Source organism: Falco peregrinus, chromosome 2, assembly GCF_023634155.1.
Source record: "Falco peregrinus isolate bFalPer1 chromosome 2, bFalPer1.pri, whole genome shotgun sequence".
Taxonomy (NCBI): domain Eukaryota; kingdom Metazoa; phylum Chordata; class Aves; order Falconiformes; family Falconidae; genus Falco; species Falco peregrinus.
The window spans coordinates 104208055-104235335 of record NC_073722.1 but is presented as its reverse complement, the minus strand read 5'-3'; the positions used below and the strand labels follow the sequence as shown (position 1 = coordinate 104235335).

Here is a 27281-nt window from a genome sequence, read left to right as displayed (position 1 = left end):
GTGGGAGTCTTGCTACTTCCAGGGTCGTTTTGGTTTTGTTTTGTTTTCTCCAGAGTGCTTAATTAGGTGCTTCACTTCAGAGCCTATCTGTAGGTATCCAGTTGTTAAACACTGATTGAAGGGTGTGATGAATGAAAAAGGAGTATCTTACAAGCTTTATTGGTTATTTTTATGTACAAAATAATAATATAAATATCATAAAATAAGGACACTTTAATCAGCTAGAATCTTAGATGCATTTCCAAATAAAACTTTCCACATTCAATTAAGTGTGTCTGAACAGATCACCTGGGAGCAGTAAAGCCATTAACAAATACTAGAGACAATCAAAGGAAAGGTGAGTGGACTTTGCTTCATCTCCCTCGCTCATTTCTATATTTAAATATGTATTTTGTTCTCTTTCTACTTGCTGTAGTCTCTCTTCTCCTTGCAGGGCTCTGAATACCAGCTGAATTTTCCCAAAAGGGAGTTGTTCAAAGGTGAGGTGCTTAGAGCTGAGAATTGGTGGGACGCTTAATGCATCCAAATGAGCTGAAGTTCTGAAGTGTTTGACATAGTGTAAATGGATGCTGTAGAAGAATCAGAACTGCTTTAGAAGCCATGATGTAAGTCCATCCTAATGGCAAAGGGTTTGTATATTGACCCTTGAGCAAATGATTAATCAAGTATACTAAGGTTTCAATAACTCGGTAGCTTGCTATTAAATCTTGGTATGATGTAGTGGTCTCATCTGTAACATGCTTATAACCTCTAGTCAGCATATAATAAGCATGTGTGATTGAAAAAAAGGTGAATATGTGAATAAAATGTATGAATACTTGAAGAAAGGTCCAGGACATTTTCACTTTAGTGTTAGTGACGTCCCTGTCAGAGTTCAGGGTAAGAGAAGCATCCTTTGTTGGACACCAATGTATAAACTTGTATACTTGTCATGCCCAAGCAGCCTTAAGGGAAAAAGAGTGAAGAAAGCCAACACAGTAGATGCGATGGTGTAACAGAGACATGGTAGATGAGATGGTATCTGCCATGTGGATTTAATTGGGAGTTTAAATAGTTCACTTTTGCTAGAGTGGCATCGTCACTCCAGGGCTGTGCTTCTATCCCTAGGCAGCCTGTAGTGCTGCTTTGACATCTGTCATTACCTGAGAGGAGGCAGTAAAGATGGAGCCAGACTCTTCTCAATGGTACCCAATGAAAAGATGAGGTAATGGGCATAAACTAAAATATAGGAAATTCTGTTTAAACATAAGAAGAAACGTTTTTACTGTGAGGATGGTCAAACGCTGGAACAGGCTGTTCAGCAAAGTTGCAACTTCTCCATCCTTGGACATATTCAAAACTCAGTTGGACATGGTCCTGAGCAACCTGTTGTAGTTGGTCCTGCTTTGAGCAGGGGGCACGGACCAGACTATCTCTAGAGGTCTCTTCCAGCCTCAGCTCTTCTCTGATTCTGTGATGTGCATGTAAAGGAGAAGAGCAGTTTGAAAGTGGTGATGAAAGACGGACTTAGCATCAAGAATTCAATCTGAAGGGAGGAAACCTAAATAGAACTTAAGTAGAATCCAGTGGTGATGAAAGTTATGGGAAATGTTGCGTGTGGTTGTGATTGTAAACAGGTGGGAAGTGAAAAGTAGTTATGGGTAAGTGATGACACACACACAGACGGAAGAAAAGAGAATTCTAAACCCCATCACTTCTCTGCAGTGGGCCAAATGGTAGAAGAACCAGCAAATGCAGTGCATCTCCCCCAGGCTACGGTGCCAGCATGACTCACGTCATGATAAGGGAAGAACATCTTGTTGGAGGTGAGAAGGGTAGTTTATAGTTGTATTTATCAGACAGGTAACTGTAGCGTGAACTTCTAAGTGCACTTGTAGCTCTACAGAAAACTGATAAAATACCGATAGCTCACAGTGTTGCATCAGAGGTGATAACTTATCTCATAACCCCTCATCAAGCAGACTCCACACAAGCGTGTACCCGGCTAGTTGTTATGTACGCTGCCCAGAGATTAAACGTCATCAACTCCTTTTGGTTGTAGGAAATCCTGGAAACAATGCTTACCCAACCTATTAATGGGGGAGAAAATTACCAACAAACAAAACATCACACTGAACAGTTCTGCCTCTGTATTATTTTGTATTTTGGTCTCTGCTGGCAATCCCCATGAGGGATTACTCAAAATTACTTGTAGATAAAGGTAGATACTAATCTTCCTTTGTTTCTGCACAAAGATCTCCCAGACAGTAAGACACAAAATGGCCAAAATTTGGCATGAATATTCAGTTACTTAAAAGTCTGGGCTGCACTTGATAGGAAGACATGTTCACCAGTACTAAATAGGTAACCCCTCTCTAGCTCTTTACAATATTTGTTCATTTATTAGAGGAGATTTAGAACCATTCATGTTTGAAAAGGTAGGGCATATGACTGTGTGGTCCAGATCTAGGTCTGACACAATATTTCTGTCAACAGTATTCCTGTGGACCCAGGACTTGTATGCACATGTGGAAGCCAGGTGTCTTGGTTATATGTATTCAAAATTGGTAGAGCTTTAGGGGTGCACAGAGGTGGAAGATGTATTCAGGCTTATCTGTTCATCTCTTCTGCAGTAGCCTTTGTCATCCATCCAGACAGAATGGAATTTAAAACATCAACATTATTGTTTCATGTCATCTTGTCTTTTGCAATACATCAGTGTCCCTGTTTGACTTGGAAACTTTCAGATTCTGAAAGGTGACCCCGTCGTTACTGGGAGAGCTAAGAGAATTGGGGGAGTTAGTGTTTATGCAGGTGAAATACTTGCTTTTGTAAAGCCATTCCATTGCTCAGCTCTTCTAGCGACTCTCAGCTAATGAACTGCAATTTGAACTGTGAGTTTACAGGAGCCAATGCTCTTAGTCACAATACCGATACTCAGAAGCACGTTCCTGGTTTGGTTTGCATCATGGTTAATGGTACATCTTCTCATACCTGTGGTGAAGGGTGTGGTGTGTCAGCTTTAACCACTTCGATGCCTGCAAAGTGCTGATTTGGCTGGGAAAAGTGAATGGAGTGCAAGAGGCAGTGGTGTTTGCCTGGCCAGAAAATACAGTTCTGCTCAGGAAAGGCAAATGCTTGCACATGAGTGTAGCTGTCAAAAGGGACCACTGTTGTGCAGCCCTTGAATGTACATTTGAGCCCTGTGGGTTTTACTTTGCTCAGCTGACTCCTGCAATATATCAGATTTATCTGTCTTCAGTTGATCTAACTGATCGCTTGTGACTGCTGTGGTACCCTGGATGTTGTCAGTGCAAGGCTCTGCCAGCTGCAGAAATACAAGAGTGTAACTGCAGCGCAACTGAGTTTGCTCTAGAAATTCAGGGGAATTCAGTCAGTCCCAGTGCTTTCTCCTTAGTTTGTTGTCATTCTGCACACATGTATTTTAGGCTTTGGGTGGCAATCCTAGCTGCCTAGTGGCAGGAATGGCCTTATGCACATCATCTTGCCAAGGCTGCAAACCTTGATCCATAGCCTTGTTTGTTGCATAATGTTTATATAACAAAGAAGGAAAATATGGCAAACCTCAGCAGTTCAAGTATGGAATTTCATGGTGCTGAACCCTCTTTTACAGAAGCTATATGTAGAATCTGTAGGAGGTTAACTCAGTATCGTCATACAGGAAAGGCTGCAGGTGCACTGGCTGTAGCAATATGAAAGATTCTACTTTTAGACCAGCAACATCAGTTCAAAACATGACTTGCACTGGTGCTGTGCACACACACACACGCACAGAAGTCATTTGTACTAGGTTGGCTATATGTGTGATCTCATCAGCCCGTGTGTCCCTAATCTGAAAGAAGTATGTATTCAGCTATTTTTATGAGACCCTTACAAGCTACTTCACATTCAAATGCAAATACTTAATAACTGAAGCTTAAGGATCATATGATTCTTTAGACAGTAAATCTGGTGGTTCAGAGTTGTACACATATTTGGCAGATTATAGGTTTATCACTGACAGCTAATCTTTTAAAGAACTGTGGCTTAATTCCTTTTGTTAACTAATTAAAAAAAAGAGAAAGAAGTTAAAGCTGTAATTAGAGCTATTAAAACATGTATTACTCAATCAGTGGTCTATACAGCTAGGATAAATGTATAATTAGGAGGTTTGTCCAAACATGATTAAAGCTAGTCATGTGTCCTAGGCCATCAAACATTTATGTGTGCCTGAGACTGAGAGTGAAGTCAGTACGAAAATGTGAATATAAACAGTGTCATACTTTCTAGAGAAAATACATGAACTGTCTTTTGGAGTATTATAAATATTTAACTCAAATCATAAAAGCTTTTTTCAGATGAAAATTCTGGAAGGGTTGTGTCACACCCATAGCTTCTAGTCGATAATGTCACTGGCAACAGTGACCAGACCAGGTCCCATCTGACGCTGTGATCTGTCACTGTTGTTGTCTAGGGTTTGCTGGTAGTTTAAGAAATTTGGGTTGGTAGGTAGAGTAATTTCTATTAGCAATCGTCACATTCCCTGAGGCACAAGGATTTGTATCCCTTCCAAAACTCAGGTCTATTTTGGCGGACTGGGTTTCTTTTGTGTTTGGGTGGTTAGCCCTCAAATCACAAAGTAGCAAATTGTTCAGCTTTAGAGCTAGAGCATTTTTTTCCTTCCGTATAGTTAGGAGACGGGAGGAAGAAAGCAGGTCCGTTGACCTTTTCTCCCTCAAAACATACGTATGAGTGATTTCTCGGTGCAGTAGTCTCTGGCGATGGCATCTCTGGAAGGGAAATTCCCAGGAAGGCTGTAGCAGTTCTGGGTCTCAGTCAGCCACCACTCTTTCCATATGTTGATGGTTTACTGTATACTAGAATCCTCCCTGGCTTGTGTCTCATCAGCCCCTGCATGGCACATACAAATTGGAGAAAGGGACTCGGAGCACCTTTGCATCCTGAATTGCCCCAGGTTTCTGCCGTACAGGCATTCAAAGAAATCCATCTCATCTCTACAATCCAGGAGATATTAACAGCTCTCACGGAGGTGCTGGCATCTGTGATGTGACTGCTAACCAAAATTAAATACATAAATAAATTGTTTGCTGTAGTAGCTCTTTGTTCCAAAAAACTTTAGTTGCGAGCACTGGCCCAGAGAAAAAGACACTGAAGTATTGGGGTTGGTGGGCTTAACCTGTGGAAAAGGAATAAGCTCAAGTGCTGGAAGCTGACTCCTGTCAGGGTGAGAACTATTTGCACAGATGAACAAATTACAGAAGAGTTCCAAAGTAATGTAGAAAGGAATAAGCTTCTTTAATATATATCAATTTCTGCTTCGGGAACAGTGAAATTCAGTTAGAAGTCTTAGCTGCCTGTCTGTACTGCTTTTAGGCACAGAAAATGTAGAGAAGAATTTGGCTGATGTCAGCCCGGTTTGTCTCACTGAGATAAAAACTGCTGAGAATCTTGGGGTAGGACAGAGTGGAAAAAGCACTTGGGGGGGAAATCGAGTGCAGAGGGAATGGTAGCAGTGCCCTGCTACAGCTGTGGAGGAGAGCAGCACTTCCTCTGCCTGCGTAATTGCCATTTGTTTCTGCTCGTTGTCATGTTCACATACACTCAGAGAGGGAGGGAGATGTTCATATGGGTGTATGTCTACATAAATAGACAAAAAATAGCAGTTGTCTGTATTGTACACATCGTGGTTTTAGGACTAGTTTCTAAGTGGTTTATGGTATGTCTGTGATCCAAATGAGTAGCAGCATAAGAATTTTGGAGTTGTTTTGTTGTTTGGTTGTTTGGTTGGTTTTTTTCCTATATGAAAAATGAAAAGATTAGACCTCTCTCAGAAATGACTTTTCATCTTGGGGAGTTACCCAGCCGTCCTTCTTCAGAGATGACAAAAACATAAGTTTTGACTGACTGATTAGAGATGGAAGATTGGGGGTCCTAGCTTGCTGTAACAAATTACTGCATAATTTTATTCTATAGGTTCCAGTAGGATGCATGCTAGCCAAAGATCCAGTAGACATCTTTCAGTAGGGTAAGAGGAGGCATTAGCTCTTTAGAGCTCCAAAACTATGCACAATGTAGAATAGGCTATAAATAATTCTCTAATATTTTTTCAGATTTTTGTATGTTTTGCCTAGTTGTTGCACCTAAACAGCTGCGTGGTCCGTAGTCTTGTGTATGTGATCTCAGAAAGGCAATGCCATTCATGTCTTTGTGTAGTTTATGCTTTTGTAAGACTGCTTTTATTGCCAACTGAAATCAGAATCTCTTGACTTAAATTTGGATACTGCAGCTTCAGATAACATAGTTCAAATATTAAACAGGTATTTGGAGTATGTTACGTATGGGATGAGCAGGGAGGAGGATCTGAGGAGGAACTGGGGGAGAAGAATGAGCTTGTTGCTTGCTTGCTTCAGGTGATTTTGTTGTGCTGGGACTCCGATTCAATGGTCTGGATGGAACCAAGTCACTCTTAACCACAATAGGAAAACTTTGTACAGTTTTCGTGCTTTCCACAAGCGTTGTTAAGAGGAGCCTTATAACACCATTATTTGGAGAAAACTCCTGTCCAGTGCATTCACTGGGAGTGATGCTGGCTGCTGAGCACAAACTTGTGTCATTTTTCCGTACGTATTTCAAAATTGAGGAACATCCAGTACATTTGCAAGGTCATTCTACAGGTGTAACTAGCACTGTCTTAATACTCATTCCAGGTCTGGCAGATGACTGTTTTGCCTGTCACCCTCTCTGTGATGCAGATCTGAACCTTTTAAGAAACCAAAATCATGCTCCAGTTCCCCCGCTTTCTAATTCTGCGTGACTAAGTCATTCAGCATGTTATAAATACTGTTGCTCATTCCGAATACATTGGTTACCTGTGCACCAATCATTGTCAGCATATTTCTGCAGTGGAGTGGTTTAGCATTGGGTAATTGGCATAAATTAAATTGCTTGAGTCACAGTATTGCCCTTTTTTGCATACACCCACGTGTGTGTTACATATGTGCATTTTATGGGAGATATATGAATGATAGCAGCAGTGCAAACGCCCTGCCAGCAAACAAGGAACTTGCATATACTCAGAAAAGAGGTATTGATGCAGAATTTATGTCCAAATAAGAGGAAGTAAAGAGCGTGCAAAAATATTATTATTTTTTTTGTCGTACTGTCAGTTTTGTCTGCTGATGGATATATTTATGACTGAGGCACATGGCTTAATGTCAGTGTGGTGTTTTCTGTATCTGAGAGCTCTGTACTCTGGCTTAGCTTTGCTGTAGGGCACAAAGTCACTTCCCTACAACTCAAATATTTCCCATCTGAAGAAGGGGAATCGATAATCGCTCGTGGTTCTCAAAGCATTTTTGTGTTTAAGGACATACCATAATCCCTGCTGTTCTTCTCAGAAATGATCTACAGAATAATCACAGCAAATTGAGGATTTGTAGAAACAGATCTCCCTGTGCTTACGGTTTTCTGCAATTGACTGTTTAATTTGCGCACCTGCAATTACTTCTGGGTGTAGCTCAAGCTGCATAGATGTCTGAGAACCTGATTGTGCTCATGTATCAGGTATTTAGGCATCAAAGTCTTGTGCCTTATGCCCTCATGCAGCAGCACCCAGAAAACTGCAAGTGCAGTTAAAGAGGTCAGCTTGAAAATCAAGTCCTTGCAGTTTGCAGAAGAGTTGGCTGAAACGGGCCACGAAGAAAACTCTGTTAGATGAACCGTTCCTTGTCATCCATTTTCGGCTGCATGGTGGTGAATGTGAAGTCCATTAATGCTCTGGGCAGCTTAATGAATTTTTCAACCTGTGCCATTGCTTCGCATGGCTCCGAGTCGTTCACCGGGTGGTACTGCTGACCGAGCACACCACTGTTCCGTGGTTTGCCATAAAGCTCGCCTCTTATCTCTTGGAACTCTGTGCATGGCACCTCGGATTGTAACCGGAGATTTTTCAGAGCTGTTCAGTGTTGGCTCATTCTGCCTTCCCGCTGTGAGGGGGAGAGCCCTGAGATAGGTGCTTAGCACCTTGAAAAAATTCCTTTATGCTGTAGCTTCTAATGAAGGAAAAATAAATTATTTTGGGGGATGGCTGGTTCATCTCTTTGCACAGCTGTGAAGAATCTTTAGGATTTCACCAGTCTTAACTTGTCCCTTGGCGTGCTGGGGAGGCTGGGGCTGTGCTCAGCAGGTATTGCTTTTGCTGGGTCCCAGAGCAGGATTTGCTGCTCCCCTGCCTCCCCTGCCTTCCTCCGTCAGTGCCGTCTTGGCGGCGCCTGGGCTTAACAAGAGCGAGCTGCAGCCTGAGAATAAACTCAGGGTCTTCTGACTGTATTAGAATCTCTTCTTCAGTGTTGCTGTGTAAACACATATTATTATTACTTTTCATTCACACCTATAAATCTTCCCCCAAAAATATAGTTCCTTTCCTCCTGGCAAGAGACAAATGAAAGGAGTCGGAGGTTTTAAAAAGAATTGATGCATACAAAAGGATCACGTTCCAGTTACATGGGTTTATATTTCCCCATTTGCTCAGATTTCACTGTTGTCCATCCTGAATTTAAAAAGACAAGGGGAGACCCGCTAACATGTTTCATTTCTTTTCTCAGTATTTTTGGCTTCTTGTGCTCTCACGAGGTTTGGTTGGCATTGGAGAAGCAAGCTACTCCACTATTGCACCAACCATCATAGGAGACCTTTTCACCAAAAACACAAGGACCCTGATGCTGTCTGTTTTCTACTTTGCAATCCCTCTTGGCAGGTAAGTGACATAATGCTTCTTTCATCTGGTTTTGGCTTTTCTCTTAAAGTAAGCTTGCACAGATCGCAGGTTGCTAATGGTGAAAGTTCTTCTGTCTTTGGTTGGAATGATTTAGACAGGAAGATATTGTGAGCAGTGACTAATTAGTTGCAGGAATTGGATTTTTTTTCTAGCCCTGTTACTGGTTCACTTGTGACTTTTGGGAATTAGTGGGAAGTTTGATATTTGTTGGGTTTTGGTGTTTGGTTTTTTTACAGCAGTGCCACTGAAACAAAATTTTTTAGCATTGTTAAATTAAACTATCATTTTGGATAGTCTTATATCGGTTCTCTGAATTGTTGCTTCGGTTCCTGTGAGGTCTAGGCCTCCTTTAAGTAATGTTTCAGGTTACTGTGAAATCAAGATCTCTGAAGACACTAGGCTGAATTTTTAAAAGTGAGCAAATGGGTACCTGCTTCTGTGTGACAGTCTAGGTATCAGAGGTTTCAAGAGGAATATGCTATATAATATAAACAAATTGAAATTTTGACTTTGAAAAATATTTTTACTTTAAGCTCAAATTCTGCCCAACCTTGGATTTGGCCAATTGGACTAAGTTTGGAATATGCAACTAAGCCAATCTTAGATGACTTGCGAGTTGCGGTGGCCAGCCCGTTCTAGTGCTATTGCCACTGAAACAACGATTAGGAGAAATTGTGAAGTCTAGTGTAGACAAGGCTGAAGGGAGAAACCATAATGATAGTTCACACTCAGTCTTGAAGCAGAGTAGTGGCAGACAGCCCAGCCCACGGATGCCTGATGAAAGCAAGAGACACTCAGATTTGGAGCAGTTGTTTCCTCCAGCATTTTCTTTCAGTTGAGTCCCCTTATCAGCCCACTGCAGTATCACATTGTTGGGACAGCAGGGAATTTGTGATTAGTTTATTTTTGTTTTTTTCTTTTAAAATAATGGCTGACCCTGTATTGTGAGGTTGTAGGGGTGGGTTCACATAGCTTGCATACCGACTCCCAGAGCTGGAGAACATCCTGTGCAATAGTGGCATCGTGGGTTCATTTCCAGCAGGGAAAACAAGGGCAGCAGTTTAATCCCCCCAACTCAGGGAAAAACTTTGGGGTTTGGGTGGTGCATTTTACAAGTTAGAGCACTCATCCCTGAGATAAAACTCACAAACATCCCTCTGCTCTTGAGGAAAAAGAGATAGCCAAGTCCTTAACTGGTGAACAGGATATTTTCCCAAGAGGACCAAGGATGCCAGATATTTGCATGGAGAACTCAGCAAACTATGGCTAGCATGAAATGACAAATACTCATCCTGTTGAGCCTGATTCTGGGGCTTCATTATCTTAATATCCAACAGAGGTGTGGATCCATGGTTTGATTTTGGGGCCTGGGGCCCGTCTGTGGAAAAAAACCAGTTTTGGGTTGGTGATAAATGGCAACCTCCAAAGCTTAGCAGGCTGTTCAGTGAAGGCATGTGGTGGCTGACACCTGCCCCACAGCAGTCCTGGCAACTTCTAGCCAAGGCAAACTCAACTAATGCAGCAATTTTGGAAAAAAAAAAAAAAAAAAAAAAAAAAAGGATATTCACATCCGTTCAGTTCACCTTGAAAGAAGTGTGGCTACGTTCACCTCCATCTAGTCTCCTGAGCCACCTTTTGTTACCACAGTGTAATTCTTAGCACGTAGCTGAAGGTTCTGTTGCTCCTTTATCTTCAGAGGGGATTCCCAAGCTTTAGGTCTGATGTTCTCCCATCAGATGGTCTTGCGCGTTCTTCTTGGGTTTTCTTACAAGCTTATGGAAAATGGTTTCTTCGTGGATAATTTCAATCAAGTACTATCAAATGACAAGAAAAATACTTAGTGATCGAATGTGTCATTGAAGGGCGCTTCTTAACTGAGAGCTTGAACATAAAATTGTTAAATATTCATATTAGTGCACAGAAAGGCCTGATGTAGAAATTAAATAGGGAAATTCTTTTCAAGGCTTTGTTTCCACCCAATGTAGATTGAAATGTCAGCCATAAACTTGAGAGCAGTGTCCAAATTTGCATCAGATTTGAGCATTTTTAGATCAACAGTGCTGGGAAGAGTTACTTATTAGCCACCACCTCCTTCATTCGCTGTGTTTCTTCCTGCAGGAGAAGAGACCCTAGGACACAAAATTGATCATGCCTCTTTTTTATCTCTATTTAAGAACAGCTATGACTGAAGTGCTCTGTTAAAGCTCTGACTGACTCTCGTCTTTGTATTTCTTGCAGTGGCTTGGGATACATCACCGGGTCAAGTGTGAAGCAGGTTGCTGGAGACTGGCACTGGGCGTTGCGGGTAAGCCACTCTCCTAATAACACCTTAACAGTTGCATCGGTTGATGAGTGTTATGAGGAGTTCTGTCACAAGCTCCTCAAACTGTTACTATATACAGAAGGTGAAGGATTAGGAATTACGTCTATGGATATTAGGTGCATAGCAGATGCATTCTTTAAGCAGATGGGAAAGGTATGTGGGTTTGGCTCATTGTACTTGGCTTCTTCCCTGCCTCGGAGCAAGGATTTTCCGATCACTTTATTATCAGTCAACCATGATTTCTTGATGGGGATGGGAAGATGAGGCATTGGCCTTAAATCAACTCTACAGTCTTTCAGTACCCTGCTGTCAAGAAACTCCGAGAATGGCTTCCTGCTTTGAGGAAAAAACACTTTGTTCCAGTTTCCGCTTGTTTTTCTGCCCTGAGACAGTCGGTTTCCTTCTATTTTAACCTCTTGGGACCTTGATAAATGTGTTGAAAAGATAATACACTCCAATCACATACACACAAACGGATCCTGCAGACAAAGATGTCTTGAAAGAGCGGAGAGGAAGCGTCCCAGCAGAACTGTTCTCTGACCTTTGGCGGTCTGGGTGGCATGAGCCCCCGTGAGGTGCATTCTCTGGCTCTGGCACTACATGAAGACAATGAATCTCATGAAGCTCAGGCCAACACCATTTATAACAGCAGGTGATGAAATACATGGGTTCCCATCTCAAGCAAATGTGCCCTTCTGGAACACAAGCCATTCCCTCCCTGCCCAGCAAGGGTAAGCCAAGCCAGGAAAATCACCGTGAATGGTTTGTCTGCAGCCAGGAGAGCGGAGAGTAGTTTCCAGCTGTGAACCTGAAATGAAAGGTTGAATAGCCTGCAGCTTTACACCGAGAGGATGGCTACCTCATTCAGTAGCAGAAATACTTTAAAGGGTAAAATTAACTTTTGAGCAGAGGCCAGCACAAGGAATAAGAAACCCCAAAGTCCTTCCTCCTGGTCACTGGGCTTTAATGAGGGTGATACACTGGGGCGCTCTTGTGTTTCTATCTGTAAACTCCAAATGATTAATCTGTGCAAAGAAACCCTCGCTAGCGTCTTTCTTTTCAGATGAAGTCTCCATAGTTATCATGAGAAATCCAGACTTCCTTCAAGCCTGTACCCCTTATGGGGTCATAGGGGTCATAATTTCCACTATAAATGACACATTGATGCATGATTCCCTGACTGTGCAAAATTGTGGGGACTCTGACAAGCTGCACACTTCTATGATGGTTGGTATGGACAGCACTGCTTAGTTTTTATGGTCAAACAGCACATGGTGAATACTTCCAGACATCAGTGTAAAGCAGCCTCTGTCCCTGTGTCAGTTGTTATGCTATTGTGAGATGTGAAAGATTCCCCTAGGTGATGCTTCCCTCTAGGATCTCCTGTGGTCTCCAGATCCAGGAGAGGTCAGCGATAATCTGTACTTCAGGGGGCTGAAGAAGACAGAAGGGCACACTGGCAAGCGGCAGCTTTGTCTCTGGCCGTGGCAGTAATATCATTGTTTCATTGGAGTATTACTGGGTCTCGGTGGATATTGTCCCATTGGGGCATTAAGCCTTTAGATGAAAATCAAAGAGGCTTTAAATGATACGGCCCTAGAAAAGCCCAGCATTTCCATTTATTTTGCCAGTGCCGTGTCTTGTGTTCAACTGTAGTAAAGATAACTGTATCAGGCTTCATTTATCCCTGGATGAGGGATTTTCCTGAATTCCCAGTTCTGAAATATTTTTGTCTCCCCTTGCCTAGAAGAATTCTGGGTTTGTCAGCTTTGGCCATGAAACACTGCTGTATGTGTAAAGGCCATTCTCAGATTATTATTGGAAGCGTGTTTTTTTTGGAACAGGAATTTATTTTTAAAATAGCGTGCATAGAAGTGATGATAGTTCAGTGAAAATCTATGTTCCTGTTTTCCTAATGGAGCTATTTACCATTCTGATGATGTTGGAATGTCAGTGTGAAAACAAGACTCATGTTTGAAGCTTGCAAAACAGTGTGGGATCGCTGTATTTTTCTCTAGTCATTGGGAGAAAGGGTTGGAAACTCGGAAACCTAACCCTTCAATGTGTCATTTTCCTATCTTCCAGCCTGAATTTTCAGTGTCTGCTGTACACTGAGGTCATCGGAGGAAGCCGCCTGAAAATGGGAAGCCATTTGGGTTAGCTGGAAGAGGGATGCCTGTCAAGCAAGGGTTTTTAAGCCAGCATACTACCTACATCCAGAAATCTTTTACCTAGCCTCATTGCCTTTAAAAGGCTTCTGCACTCTCCCACAAACTAGTTGGTCTCTCAGTCCAGCTGGGAGTAGGGTTCCAAAGAGTTAAACAGCACTGAGGAACTGTGTTTAGATGAATCTTGGTACTTTAATAACACAAAGAAATGGGCTGCCTTAATCAGAGTATTCTCAGAGCTGCTTGCTTCCAGAGTGAGATAAGAGGTCCAGGGAATGACAGGGAGGAAGGAAGTGAGCAGATGCCTCAGTGTGCTTACGGATTCTGGCTAGCTGTAAAGAATCAAGTCACTGAAACAAAACTAACATAATCTGCTTCTTACTGACTAGCCATAGCAAACCCTCCTGACTCCTGTGCTAATTCCCTGTTCCTTTCTTGCAGGTATCTCCGCTCCTGGGAATGATAACAGGGACACTCATCTTGATATTTGTACCTGCTGCTAAAAGAGGACATGTTGAACAACTTGGGGGACAGCTGAAGGCTCGGACCTCATGGCCAAGAGACATGAAAGCGCTGATTAGAAAGTAAGAGCACTCTAGTAAAAGGCGTGCCTTGCCTCTAACGCTTAATTGGAACATCCAATGGCCTGTACTTCTTAGAGCTGTGAGACTGGAAGGTGACAACACGCAGGGAGTTGCAGGAAGTTTAGTCTGTGGACCTAGGGAAAAAAATCACGGTTATGTTTTCATGAGGCATCGACTGTAGTGACAACGATAGATTCCAGTTTTTGCTCTAACCTTTCCAAGACTGGGATCTAAGAGAGCGTCTGCTTTGTTTGGCTCATACTTCAGACAAATCAAGGCTTTTGAAGTGTAGAAATTGCTGTGTTCCTGTACTAATTGTTGTGCCACTGTTGTTCAGACGCTTAGATCCTTTTTCTTCCTTGAAAGAGCTAATGTGCTGAGGGGAAAAAGAGAGTTAAATGCCAGGGCAATTTAAGAGGAGAAGATACACAAAAGCTTGCGCTACATGACAAGTTTAAATATATATATTTATACAGCCACATGTGACTGCATGCACGAGCACTGAATGTGCTTGGGTGCTTGTATATGTGCATAAAAGATGGCATGCTTGTGAGTGTTGAAGCAGCTGTACTTGCTTCCAGAAAACTCGCCTGTGAATATGCAAATACTTGCACTGGTGAATTCAGTCTTACATTGGAATTCTGATGGAAAACATGTGGTGTCCTTCATTTTTAGAGCTGCCAGCTAGAATGCCTTCCTGGTATTGTCATCCAGTCTCAAAGGACTATGAAAAGTGATGATGGTTAATATATCAATATTTATATATTACTTATTTTGGTAGTTTATCCAAGTAGTAATCACATGGTGGCATAAATGGGGAGGGAGAAGTGAAACTAGTCATCCAGATAAACAGGTGATATTACAGTGAAAGCCCCGTGGTTCACACATGATGTCTTAGTGACTAAGTCCTGAATGTCTTCTGAAACAGTCCCACAAAAAAATGGTCTCTCTGAAGAGTTAAGTACATTATTATCAATGGAGCATCACTAATGAAGAAATATTCTGTGCTGCTTATTCTCCATTGCTTTGTACCTTGTCTTTTCTCTGCCCGTTGGCAAAGGTGGTTCGTATGGGAGAATACTGTGTTGTCACCAAAGCACAGGCTGCTGTCCTGGGGCTCCTGCTTTTTCACTTTTTCCACTGAACCTTCCCTTGGTTTTGCCTCTTGCCGTCTCCACAGCCGCAGCTATGTGTTCTCGTCGTTGGCCACCTCAGCTGTCTCCTTTGCCACAGGGGCGCTTGGCATGTGGATCCCTCTCTACCTTCACAGAGCACAGGTCGTGCAGAAGACAGCGGAGACCTGCAGCTCGCAGCCCTGCAGCACCAAAGATAGGTGAGCTTCATACTCCACTGCTTTAAAGAGGGGGATAAGGAGGTGAGGGCTGTACCAGAGGAAACAGGCAAGTCCCACAGAGTCAAGTTACTAGAATGTCTGTAATTTCCTCTAGGTCTTTGCAACAATGATAGGAAATGCTGGGATTGTAAACTAGGTTTTATTTCTCTTCTTCATTGCATGAAGTCAAACCAAGGCAGAAGCAATGACCTCAGCTCTGTCTTAGTTCCCAGGCCGTTAGTGCAGAAGTAGAAAAAATACTTTTGTCTTCGCCTTAGAGGATGTTTGGAGAGCTGAGAATCTGGTTTCTTAAGACCCATACTTACCTGTGATAGCAGCAGAATGAGCTGGCAGGTTGGGCAGCCACGGTGGTGGCTATAATTCAGAGGTGGCTGTAATTCAGAGGCTGGACTGGTTCCCCTAAAGGCTGCAGGGACTAACCCTGCAGGCTTTTGTTTCTGTGTGGGGAAGGACTTCAGTGTGTCAGCGTGTTTCATTGCTCCATGTACTATTGTGTAGGCTGATCTTTGCTGAAGAATGGTGCAGATCTGGGACACTTTGGTCTGGAATGCTTGATGTTATACAGTGGTTGGGTTTTTCCAGTCCCAGTTATATAATGTCACGTGCAGCACATAAACTATGAAAAGTAATTCATTGTTCTGTGCTTTACGGTGATGGCACAAACCAGAAAATGCTAAAAAAGCATTTATCCAGGTGAATAAAAGATACAAAAAACTGCCTTTTGTCAGCTCTTTCACTTTTTAGCTTTTGAGGGAAAAATGGTATTAGTAAAACCTTCTTGCTCTAGCTGACACAGTCTCATCTCAAGTAAACTACTTAGTAGTTTGAAGTACCATCAACTAGAGTGTCCAGCGGGCAGTCTCAGTCTGTTCTGCAAAAATGCAGCGAGCAGAAAATACAGCTGCAGTCTGACTGCCCATCTGCTGTTTACAAAGAGAAGTTTTCCACTCCTTGACGACACCTATATTTTGAGCTGCCCTGGAGCTGCTGTTAACGGAGTTGCCAAAGATTCTGTCTGTAATCCAAGTCCTGCACGTACAGTAGGGAGAATCCTTGACAGCTCCTGGCTCGTTAAATTTAAATTAACACATTTCAAATGTATAACCTAACAGCAAAAGAAGGCTTCTTTGAAGTCGTCTGAAGGGAGTTAGAAAGTCAAAGTATGTTGAAAGTCTCTGACATTTAAAATTTTGGTCGTTTCCTTTCCCTTAAGGTTCCTAGTGCCTGCTCTGTCCATGATTTCCCCTTATGTGATCGATGTGCAGGTTATTACTTAGTTTTGTGCATACATAATTAGCTGTACAATGCACTTTATAGGAAGCTCAGTCCCACGCAAAGAAGCAGTGTGAGCCCTTTGCATGTTGATCAATGCCTGTGAACAAGGCTGAATTTCATATGCTGTGTTTTTCTTAATCACAGGGGAAGAGTGCTAAAATCACAGGCACTCAGCGGGGAAGCTCATTTATTTTATTCTAAATTTGCAAAGCCAGTGTGCTTTCCATTAGTCAGTTTGCCCTAATAATTTGTTCAAAGACCATGCCTATTTTTGGGATAAACTCAAACAAAACCCCTGTCTCTTTTTTTTTCTTTTTCTTTTTTTTTTTTTTTTTTAATAGCTTGATCTTCGGAGCAATCACGTGCTTTACTGGTTTCCTGGGTGTAATCACAGGGGCAGGGGCAACCAAATGGTGCCGGTTAAAAACCCAGCGAGCTGATCCTCTTGTCTGTGCTGTTGGCATGCTAGGATCAGCCATCTTCATCTGTCTGATCTTCGTTGCTGCCAAGAGCAGCATTGTGGGAGCCTATGTAAGTATAATCCTTTGCATATGCCAGTCTCACTCTTACTTTCTCTACCAAACTCCTTAGAAGACTGTGTGCATTGTTCCCTGCAGGAAGCCTGAGATGTTGGTCTCCTTTTTCCCCTTCTGACTGTCCTTCATTTTGCCCCTTGGCATTTTGGCACTATCTAGATGTGCCTGGAGGGAAAAGGGTATCTCGACAGCTTATCCCTGCCTACAAACTGTCATCAGAATTCAGAGCTGGAAATTTAGTGTGTGCACAGAAACCCACATTGCCCTGCCTTTGGGTTGGTCTATCTATACCTCTATCCGTACCTTGATTGCTCTTGCCCAACATTTGGAAAACTGGCCGCTTCCCTTGCAATAAGGTAGCTGCAGTGGTGGTACCAAATTATAATTACAATGTAATCTGCCTGCAGGCATGCTTTTGGCTACCTGTAAGTGCCATTAATTTCCATAACTAGGTAGCTTGCTGCAGACCAATATTAATTACCATGTAATTTCAATTTGTTGTTATCTGTATTACTGTAGCACCTGAAAGTTCTAGTCATAGCCCACGAACCCACAATACTTGATGTTGCACAAATGCAGATTGCAATATGGCCCCTCCCTGAGTGTTTATAATCAAAGTACTTAAAAAGACATCAGCTAGATCCAGGCAAATAGACTGAAGGGAAAAGGAAAAAACTCAAATATAATAATCCAGCCTCAGGCTAGAGTCTTATTTTCAGCAGTGAGTAGAAATCCAGTATATTGAAGAGGTCCTGGGTTCCCTTTCGGGGTAATAGCGAGAAACCTGGGACCTGGGAGAAGTTGTTGAATACATGAGATGGTTGGGGTAGTGGGATAATTTCTGAAAGGCCACCCTTAGCTTCCACACAGCAGTGCACACTCCACCCAGCAAGGAGAATTCATTTACAATTAACCAACCAACTAATCTATGTGGTTCCTTGTTTCTTTATATTTCTGGCACTAGCCGAGCCAGGGTTATTTTCTGGATATATATCTATATCCAGATATATATCTGCTATTGTTATGGGGGAATATGAGAAGAAAGAGTGAATGTTTAAAAACATTAAGACAGAACCAAGAATGCCTACTCTGGCTATTTAGAAAGTGTCAGAAGGAGATTCAGTCCTCTGGTTTGTGGCATGGTCGAGAACTAACCTTTGATTCAGAAAAATGATCGCCTCAGACAACCTGTAAGAGTGTGTTACCGGTTGGCAAAGCGTTGACCTCCTCTCATTATCAGCCATCCCCGAGTGAAGAGATCTGTCGCATCCCTGCACATGCCATTCCCCTCCACCCCTCTGTGCAGCCAGACCTGTGATTTTCTCCTTTCTCAGACCTGATGACAGACGTGTTCATTCGGGGTGTTTAGTCTCTTTATGCAGAAGTGCCTGCCTTTCTAAGCTGGAAATACTGTTTCAAAAATTCTGCAACAAAAGGTGGTTATTGGTCTCATTTGAATTTTTTTTTTTTTAAATAGCCATATGACTATTTTGCATTGTGTGAATATATAAATATAGATGGTATTATTTAACCAAACTTAGAAACAATTTATTTTATTATGCATGAGCAGTAAATCTAATAAAGAGTCAATGATTTGCAAAGGAAGTTATATCTGCATGCGGAGGGGGGATGAGGAATATAAGCCTGTTTGCTGATGCTGTTGGGCCAAAGCACACATCTGTTGTGGGTAGCAGTGCCTCTCCAAAGCCCTAGATTTGCGCTCCCTCCTGCTGGGGACCTGATGCATGGGAAGCAGATTAAGAGTCCAGTTAATGGTGCTGCCTGGGGTACCAGAGATCTGAACACTCTATAGATTCTACGTGTGACAGCGGGCAAGCTATTTAACTTTGTTTTGTCGCTGCAAAAATGAGAATTCGTAACTTACAAAGGGTCCGGGTAGCTTAGACCATTAATGTTTGTAAATGACCTGGAGTTAGATGATCTGTGGCCAAGCCATCCGCTACAAATTAATATAAACACACATGGCATATAAATAAATAAAAACAATGGCACACCTGTTACTGTTTAGTGTTACAGGTGCTAACCCAACTGAGAGAACAGGTCCGTGGTCTGTGTTGGAGCTACCAGTGTCTCCTAACACAAGATATTATCACAGTGGTGCTGTATGTCAGTTGTATTGACTTTTTCAAGGCAAGTTTCCAACACGAGCCCTTCTTTTTCCGTGCCATTCAATGCTACTGCAATCTTACAGATTTTCAGGGTGTTTACTTCCCTTGTATTTCACTAGGAGACCTGTGTTGCAAGGTTGCATGATGTAGCAGTTTTTCATTACTCTCTGTTTTAAGTCTCATTGGTTCAAAATGAAGATTGTTCTCTGACTCTGGACTGGGAACACCTAGATACAGTGCTAGGACAGCATGACAGACGGTGTTACCTTCCTTATCTCAAAATCCATGATAACAGCTTGTTCTGGAAAGAGTACAGTAAAATTTATGGGTTGGTTTTCTCATCTCTGATAGCTTCCTTGATAGCCATGTCCTGGCTTTCATCCTGAAACAGCATCCTTGAGTTCTGTATGACTGTGAAAGGCAAGAGCAGTGGTCTGGTCTGTTTCCCAGTATGGTGGTATTTGCAGACCTTCTGTACTCTGACTGTCCTTAGACTTCTGTCATTGATCACACCATGCTAAAATTGAAGAGTTACTGGGTTTGGACCCCTCATTGTCTCAGAGCCTTAAAGTTATCACTTCCAAGTGTTTAGATGTGTCCCCACAAGACTGTGTTCTCTTGCACTGAGCTGTGGTAGCCACCGGACCACCATCTCCCTCCCTGCTCTAGTTAACAGTCAGGAGTTTTTAATGTCAACTGATACTGGTATCAGCTTAAATGAAGTGTTCAGCACTCCAGCAAGAATCAGCAGAGCCCTTGCTTTCTAATTTATTGGTTTGGGAGAGGGGGTTGGTTTGTTTTTTTAAAAGCCCTGCATACCCATTAGAATGATCACCTTGTCCCTTACAGGCTGTCAACTGTCTGCTCTCCTCCTCTCCTGAACATACATACTTTTTCTCCCCTGCTTAGTCCTGTCTTGCAGGTGGTTTTGATCCCTGAGGGCAGCTGCTATTCCAGTTCTGTAGCAGCCACTCCTACCTGGAGCAGGTAGGCAGTCTTCTTTTTTCCATCCAGTCTTTTCGTACTAATCCAGTAAATTATTGGCAGTGGTAGAAATGGCTGGAAGGGTGGAATAAAACAGCATTCTATATCACTTAGCCGCCCAGGCACTTGTATTTCTATCTTTTACTGTCTTGCTTGGCTGTATAGTCCAATCAGTTCTGTCTGTTTCATTGCAGCATATAGATTTGTGTGTTGTATTCCAGCTCCTTAAAACAGCAATTTACAGATCTGTAGGTCCCACTTTTTCTGAAACACATACTCTTTGAAATGTTGGGTTTCAAACCTCTCTTTTGAAACCCATTAGCTGTATGGATCACTGTATCATACTATTCAGACATTTCAACTGCAGATTTTGCACTAGTTTAAATCTCCAAATGACTGGAGAGAGGTGCTTTGCTTTGCCTTCCTTTTTACACTCTTCCAAGTTCCTGTTTTACTTCCATTTCAACATCTATTTCAATTCCTCAAAGAGATTTTATGGTCTTGCAGAAGCAAAAAAAATCTCAGGGTAAAATCTTGCCATAGAGCTTTTACAGCATCTCAGTCTCAGCTCCAGGGACTTTCTGTTGACATGGTGTTGGTGACTTACCTGCTTCTGAGGCACTGATACTGCCCTGCACAAATTCAAGAGTGCACATGGGTGTCTTACCCACCGTTTCAGGGGGAAATACAGATAATGAAGATCTAGACAGATATGTACTTTGCAAACAGCCATGGAAGGAGTTCATAACCTGCTTAGATCTTGCTGTGAAAGCTGCTGGTGTGACCACTCTGAAACCTACTTTATTATTTTTGGGAATCAGAATTTGCTAACTGGTCACATAAGCAGAAAGACTTGAGGGGGATGCAGCTTCTGTCAGCTCATCAGAGATGAGCAACTGGACAGCAAATCGAGGTGGTGAGATATTATACAACACAGCTGGATTCGGAAGAAGATAAATCTGTAAAGCTGTAATCTCAGTGTAAAATGAGGCTTCAAAAAGTGTGTGAGGAGTCAAAACTGTGACCATTTCAGGAGCTATTGATCTCTTCTGGAGGCTGCCCTATTTGCAGTAAGCGTCCCTAGAGTCTCTCCCCAGCAAAAATGCCACATATCCTCATATGCCCTTTGCAGTGGATGAATTCATTTTTATAAATCCCCATTAGCAGCTGAAGGACAGACTTTTTTTTAATGTCAGTATCTTTTGTCCTACTTTTTGATCTTCCTCTTGTTCTTTTTTTCCTTTTACCAGTATCCACATATGAAATACGTGTTTTCATGAAAACATGTTGGGTGAAATACACATTCAACAGTTCAAACCTGGTGCATTCTGAAGTTTGTAGCATTTCAGTGATTTATGTATAGGACTTGTGCTGAATTCCTGCAGAAGGGGGCAAGCTTTACTTGCTGCGTGTAACGATTCGTATGTGTGGTACGTGTATGTAATTCGTGTTAGCTTAAGGCAAGCAGTTGCCTGTTTGCAATGCTGTATGAACAGGCAGGGCATGTCGATGCCTCATTCAGAAGTGTGATTACATCTTTCCCAAGCTTGATTTAATCTATCTAGCCACAGAACCCCAGCAACAGCAGCTGCGAAGCTGTAGTAGGACAGATTTCAGAGCAGGTCCTGAGAGCCCACCCGGGGCTCCGGGATGCTCTTGCTACACGACACGTGGCTTCAACTCCTGTCAGCCCCTGGATTCATCAGATCTGTGTTTCTTAACTTGGCAGTTGTCATTTCCAGTGAGAGCCAAGTTCAAGGCAGGCAGACCAGTGGACAGTGGGAAAATGGGAAGAGGAGATTCCTAGCTGGCCAGCTGGGCCATAATGACTGGCTCAGACACCATCACAGAGGAAGCAGATCCAGTCACAAAAAGAGGGGATAGGGAGGGGGAACATGTGGGAAACAAAGACAATTTTAGAAACAAATAGAGGAAGCTTTCTCTGTAGGTCAATGCGTAAGACTTGCTAAATAAAGCTAACTGTTCCTGGCAGGGACATGATGGTCAGAGGGGTTTCGGCAATCTCAACCGGTGTGTGGGAAAGATGGTTGCGGTGGTCACGTCATGCCATGGCTGCCGATCCTGTAGTTCCTTCTCCCCAAATTGCACATGTGCAAGCAAGGAGGACGGGGCAGCGGCCGTGGCTGTCAGCCTGTCAGAGCTCACAAGAACACCACAAAACGACATCCGTCTGCATGTTTTCTCAGCGCAAAGCATACGGTGCCTTTCTTGCTGGCTTTGTTTCATTAATGAGTTGTAGCCTATTCAACATAACAAAAACTGAACATAAGGCAATTAAAAAGGGAATCTTCAATTACCAGAATCCCAGTCTCCATAGCTGTTATCCCCAACTACCAACAGGAATTCCAGCAGTAATGTTTTCTCTCTAGAGGCTACAAAAAGAAATGGGTTAGTTGAGCCAAAAGCAGCCTTTGGGGGGAGATATTAAAGGAGTTTCGCTTGCCTTCTTACTGGGGAGAAATGGGGGAGCTGATTTTTACAGGTCTGGTTATTTAACTAGCATATGTGTTCTGCTCTTCATAATACACAAAGGAAGAGGGAAATGTGTGTGCGGAAGGTTCTCTGTCTTTTTTTCATCCTGTTGAACCTACCTTTCTTCACTAAATCGTTAACATACAGTATAAAAGCAAAAGGTTCATGATTGAAATAAGAGTAAAAAGCTTTTTGGTGGAGGCAGTGTTCCTCCTGGAGCCGTGTCACCCTTGCTCCATCGGGTTCAGTTTGGTGAACATGTAACGATAAGGCTGGGTTAAATTCGTTTCTCTTCTTGATCATTTCCAGTTCTTTAACTGCTATAACTGTTTGTAAAACCATTGAGTGAACTGCGCCAGAGAACTGATTTGGGTTAAAAATAAGCAAAACAAGCCCTTCCCCTACTTCCCCCCCCCAGAAAAAATTCTTTGCCCCTTCTCAGTGTCCTGCTCTGAATCCCTGCTTGGCCCTGTTGCACCAGCGTGGCTGAGAAGGCAGTATGAGATGGGAGCGAGTGAGGAGGGAGTGCCAGAGGTGGAAAGGATATGTGGTGGCTGTTCATACCGCACCACCACAAAAAGAAGCTCTCATCCCACTACATCCACAAGGCTTTTAATGTATCTTGCTGACCGTATCCACAGAGTCAAGAGTTGTATTTCACCGTAAGACACTGATGTTGCAAAACCCATACTCTAAGTCTGTCTTGACTGCACACAGATATTACCAGTGCGTAACGCTTGAGTTGGATAGTGCCTGGACCTATGTCCCCTTGAGAAAGGACAGCAATATGCTACTGGGGGAGGAAGGGATCTTGCACATAGTGGGTTGAGAACCTCGGCTGGCTTGCTACAGAGCTTAACACATAATTTAATTCCTAGTGATGAAAATTACTCTGTTTCGGGGAGTTGTGGCTGCCGTGCCTTTTCTAACTGGCTTTTTGGAACAGAATGATGTGAGCATGGAAGCCCAAGGATGTCTCTTCATGCTGGCTTCTCATGTTCATCTGTAATCAAATGTGTCAACCTTTTATTTAGCTGTTCTGTAGATCATAAACAGTTTACACTAACGAAGTTGCAGGCCAACCCTCTAGAGCTCTGATGAAATTTTATAGTTCTCTAATATTCAGGATAAACTACAACAGTAACAAGGAGTGTATTGTGTACATTTGAGACAAATAAGCAACAAAGGAAAGTTTGTGACAGGTTATTTTTCCTTTGAATGTCAAGTGAATAAATCTCCTTTTTGTGTGTTTTGTTACAACAGATTTGCATTTTTATCGGAGAAACTCTTCTGTTTTCAAACTGGGCTATCACAGCAGACATACTAATGGTGAGTGTACTATGGAACAGCATCTTTCTCTTCTGGTGGCCAGAGCAGTTTGACAGCTTGCAAGAACAACGTGACGTTCACAATTTCTTCCAAATGCCTAGCCCCTACTTCAGACTATTTATTTTTTTCACTTGTTGAAAAGGAAAGTGGCAGAGAGAGAGAAAGAAAAAAGATTCTTCTTGTCCTTTGTCCTGAGCACCAGGGAGACTAAGTGTCCAGAAAGGACACTATTGCTGAACTCAGATAGCTTCCCCAAATTTTAAGTATTTGCGCAAAACCCCACATGCAAAGACATCAGCCAGCGTTTCCTAATAGTCAGCACATGAGTGGATTTTGTTATCAATAACTCAGCTTTGTTCTGCAATAGGAAATCCTTCCCTCCCTCCCTCTTCTGACCACAAAGGCAGCCATCTACCTCTCTCTTTGGCTTAACTCCAGCAAACCTACCATTCAACACATGCACAATAGAAAACCACCTCTGGGAGAGGAGAGAGGAAAAGAAAGTATAAAGAATTTTTGGACTATGTCCACTTTGTCCAAGAGGAAACTGTCAGGAACTTTTCACCTCATGTCCTTCATTTTCCATTCTTTCTCCACCATACAGCTTTTTAAGTCTTTCAAATCAGCAAGCTGACCTCAGCGTACATTTTCATGTGAAATAGTCTAGACGTTTGTTAGAGCACCTTGCCTGTTTTGTAGATGCTTCCATCGGAGACGTACAGAGCCTATCAAACATAATGTATGTTGAAATCCCATTGTTAAAGAGGTGTTGCTTATTGTATGAAAAAGAAAGAAACTAAAGGCACAGACCCATTACAGGACTTGCCCGAGGTCTTTTGGCAGCTTGTTGATAGAACTGAAAATATAATCAGTCTGGCATCAATAGAAAACTCCTCCCTTGACTTGTATTTGTTGCTTATGCAAACATCAACGAGAAAACAATCTGGCTCAGTATTCCTAGATGTAAAGATAATGGTGTTGATATATTGATTCAGCAAAGAACTTCAAGCTTCTGCTTAAGTTCTGTTTATGATTTAAGTTCGAAGTTGTGTTTATATTTTAAGGTAGCTCTGTAGTTGCTGTAACTTTCAATCTTTAACTCCTTTGTGCGGAGAACGCTTTGGGAGGTGGGGTGGCGTGGTTAATTCCACTTCTCTCAGATGTGAGTAAAGCACAGAGAAACAAAGGTTATCAGTGTACTTCAACAGCATTAGATAGCTCTTAATTACCGAGGTTTGTTCCTCCTACCAGTTTAGCTTCAGTGCGATAGAGCTCTGCATGGGCTGAACGGGTGGTTGCTCTGTACCTGCCTGGATTCTGCAGCTGGTTCCGAGTTCAAGGCTGCTGTGGCCTTTCATGAAGTGGTATCTCAACACTTAGACAGATGTGCCACCTGCAGACAGTTGTGTTGAGGAAGAAATTATGGTACGATATTTCTCGTTGCTCGTTACTGTCTCCCGCCAGAGCTTTCTGTTGCATCCTGCCTTTTTGGCTAGGATGTTCCCAGGAGACCTCCCAGCTCTCAAACCGGTCAGAATTAGCTGATGGGTTTAAATAGCAGATCTTTCATGGCCTCACTAGCGTTGGATGAAGCAGGTAAGGGCTTGGCCACAGAGCATGCCTGCAGTCCTCCAGCAGTGACTCCCAAAGAGCAGCTGAGGTCCTCTCTGCTGCCCACATAGCACTGGAGGGAGGGTACCTGTCGGATGTGTTCAAGGTCCTCCAGAAACCCTGTGCCAGAGGGAGAGCCGAAACTTGACCTACGTTGTCTCAGGCTAACCCCAACAGACGTTTTTCAACCAACTACCCCGTTACATCAAGCGTACTAAATTAAAACATTGCCCTGTTTTAATTATTGAGATTTTTTGTGTCGATTTCAATGTGACTTCAGTATCCTGTAGCTTCGTCATAGCTTTTATAGCGTTTGCCACCTGTCTTACCAGCATGCTATAGTCAGCTGCAGTTTGTAGGGATGCATTTGTGGTTATTTATGTTGCTTTAGTGTAAAAGAACTCCGTAAGAAATTATTTGAAATAATTAGAAATAATTTCTTGGTTCCAGTTTTCAAAACATGGAAAAGAAACTAAAACCGTGTTGAAAATTGGGGTTTGGTAATTGATGACAGCTCTTGAGTTAGCCGTTCTCTTGTCTGTTTAGAAAAATGAACTGTCATATATAATGCCCAGCTTCATGCATTATCAGCATGGGTAGACCTGTAAAAGTGCTATAAATAAAAATCCACTTAGTTCAACGCAAGCATGTAAACAGATGGTCTGGAGTGTGCTCGTGTTATGCAAGGGGTTTGGAAAGGATGTGTAGTCAGGCAATAGGTGAGAGCCAGGGCTATAACCGTGTTTGACAGGCAGCTTTGTCAGATGTTGTAGCCAGAGAAAGGTGTGGATATGGTGTAGTGAGATGCACTTCAGATGTTTGGCAAATTAATTTCTACTGATTATTACTTATTTGGTGTAATCGGAAGTATGCCTTTTCTTGCCTGAGGCTGCTAAGGAGTTTAAAAGCATTATTATCATATTAAGTTTACGCTGAATACGTAGCACTTTCATCATATACATAAATATTATCCTGTTTTCATGGATAAAAAGCTTGCCATAGTGGCTGAACACTGTTCCCACTGATCTCATTATGCCAGAAATGAGGCTTTTTGGAGACTGCATCCCAAATGATGTATCATAGCTCTCCCAAGTTTTACAGATCTCATGACAGCTTAAGAACCCCATCAGGCAAGTTGGTAAGCATCTTCAGAGGCTTTGCAAGTTTAATTTCCTTGGCAAAACAAGGATGTTTGCTTATTATCGCCGCGTTTAATTGCTGGCTCTTCGTAGCTTTGTGCTTCCATTCATCTACTGTTCTTGCCAGTGTAACAGTCGGCGTGCCGTTCCTCAAATTGTCTGCAGTAAAAGGTGCTGAGTGCTAGGTTTGATAAACTGTCGGCACTGCAGAATGTACTGCACTGCCTGAGACTTTAAAAGGCTGATATTTGTTCCAAATGCAAATTTGTACAAAACAGGCCTTATTCTCCTGAGCACAACTCTCCATATCTCCTCCCAGGCACATGCTCAGATGGTGCTTAGGGAAGGGGGAGGATGTTTCTTATGGAGCATGCTAATTATGAAACAGATTTTACCAGCCATCTTTGCAAATTGGCCTCAAAATTACCAGCACCCCAAAGCAGCATTAAAACTGCCTTGTAACAGCAATAATGAATGAGCTTCAGTGCAGCAGGCAAGTGTGTAACATTCTGAGACATGCCGAGTGCTTGGGACTTTGTGGAGTTTGGTCCTAATAGTGGGATTTTTCCTCTATAGCATG

At 42.5% G+C, this 27281-nt stretch overlaps 1 protein-coding gene across 4 annotated transcripts in view; it reads left to right on the top strand.

The window, feature by feature from the left end:
* Positions 1-27281, top strand: part of LOC101912401 (sphingosine-1-phosphate transporter SPNS2) — a 141593-nt gene that overhangs the window by 77082 nt on the left and 37230 nt on the right. For 3 of the 4 annotated variants that reach the window (XM_055797104.1, XM_055797101.1, XM_055797103.1), the window contains exons 4-9: positions 8604-8755; positions 11015-11081; positions 13709-13851; positions 15032-15184; positions 16822-17011; positions 23886-23951. In XM_055797104.1, coding sequence (XP_055653079.1) covers positions 8604-8755; positions 11015-11081; positions 13709-13851; positions 15032-15184; positions 16822-17011; positions 23886-23951 — 771 coding nt within the window. The remainder of the gene's footprint in view (positions 1-8603; positions 8756-11014; positions 11082-13708; positions 13852-15031; positions 15185-16821; positions 17012-23885; positions 23952-27281) is intronic. The other variant, XM_055797105.1, reaches the window with a different exon arrangement.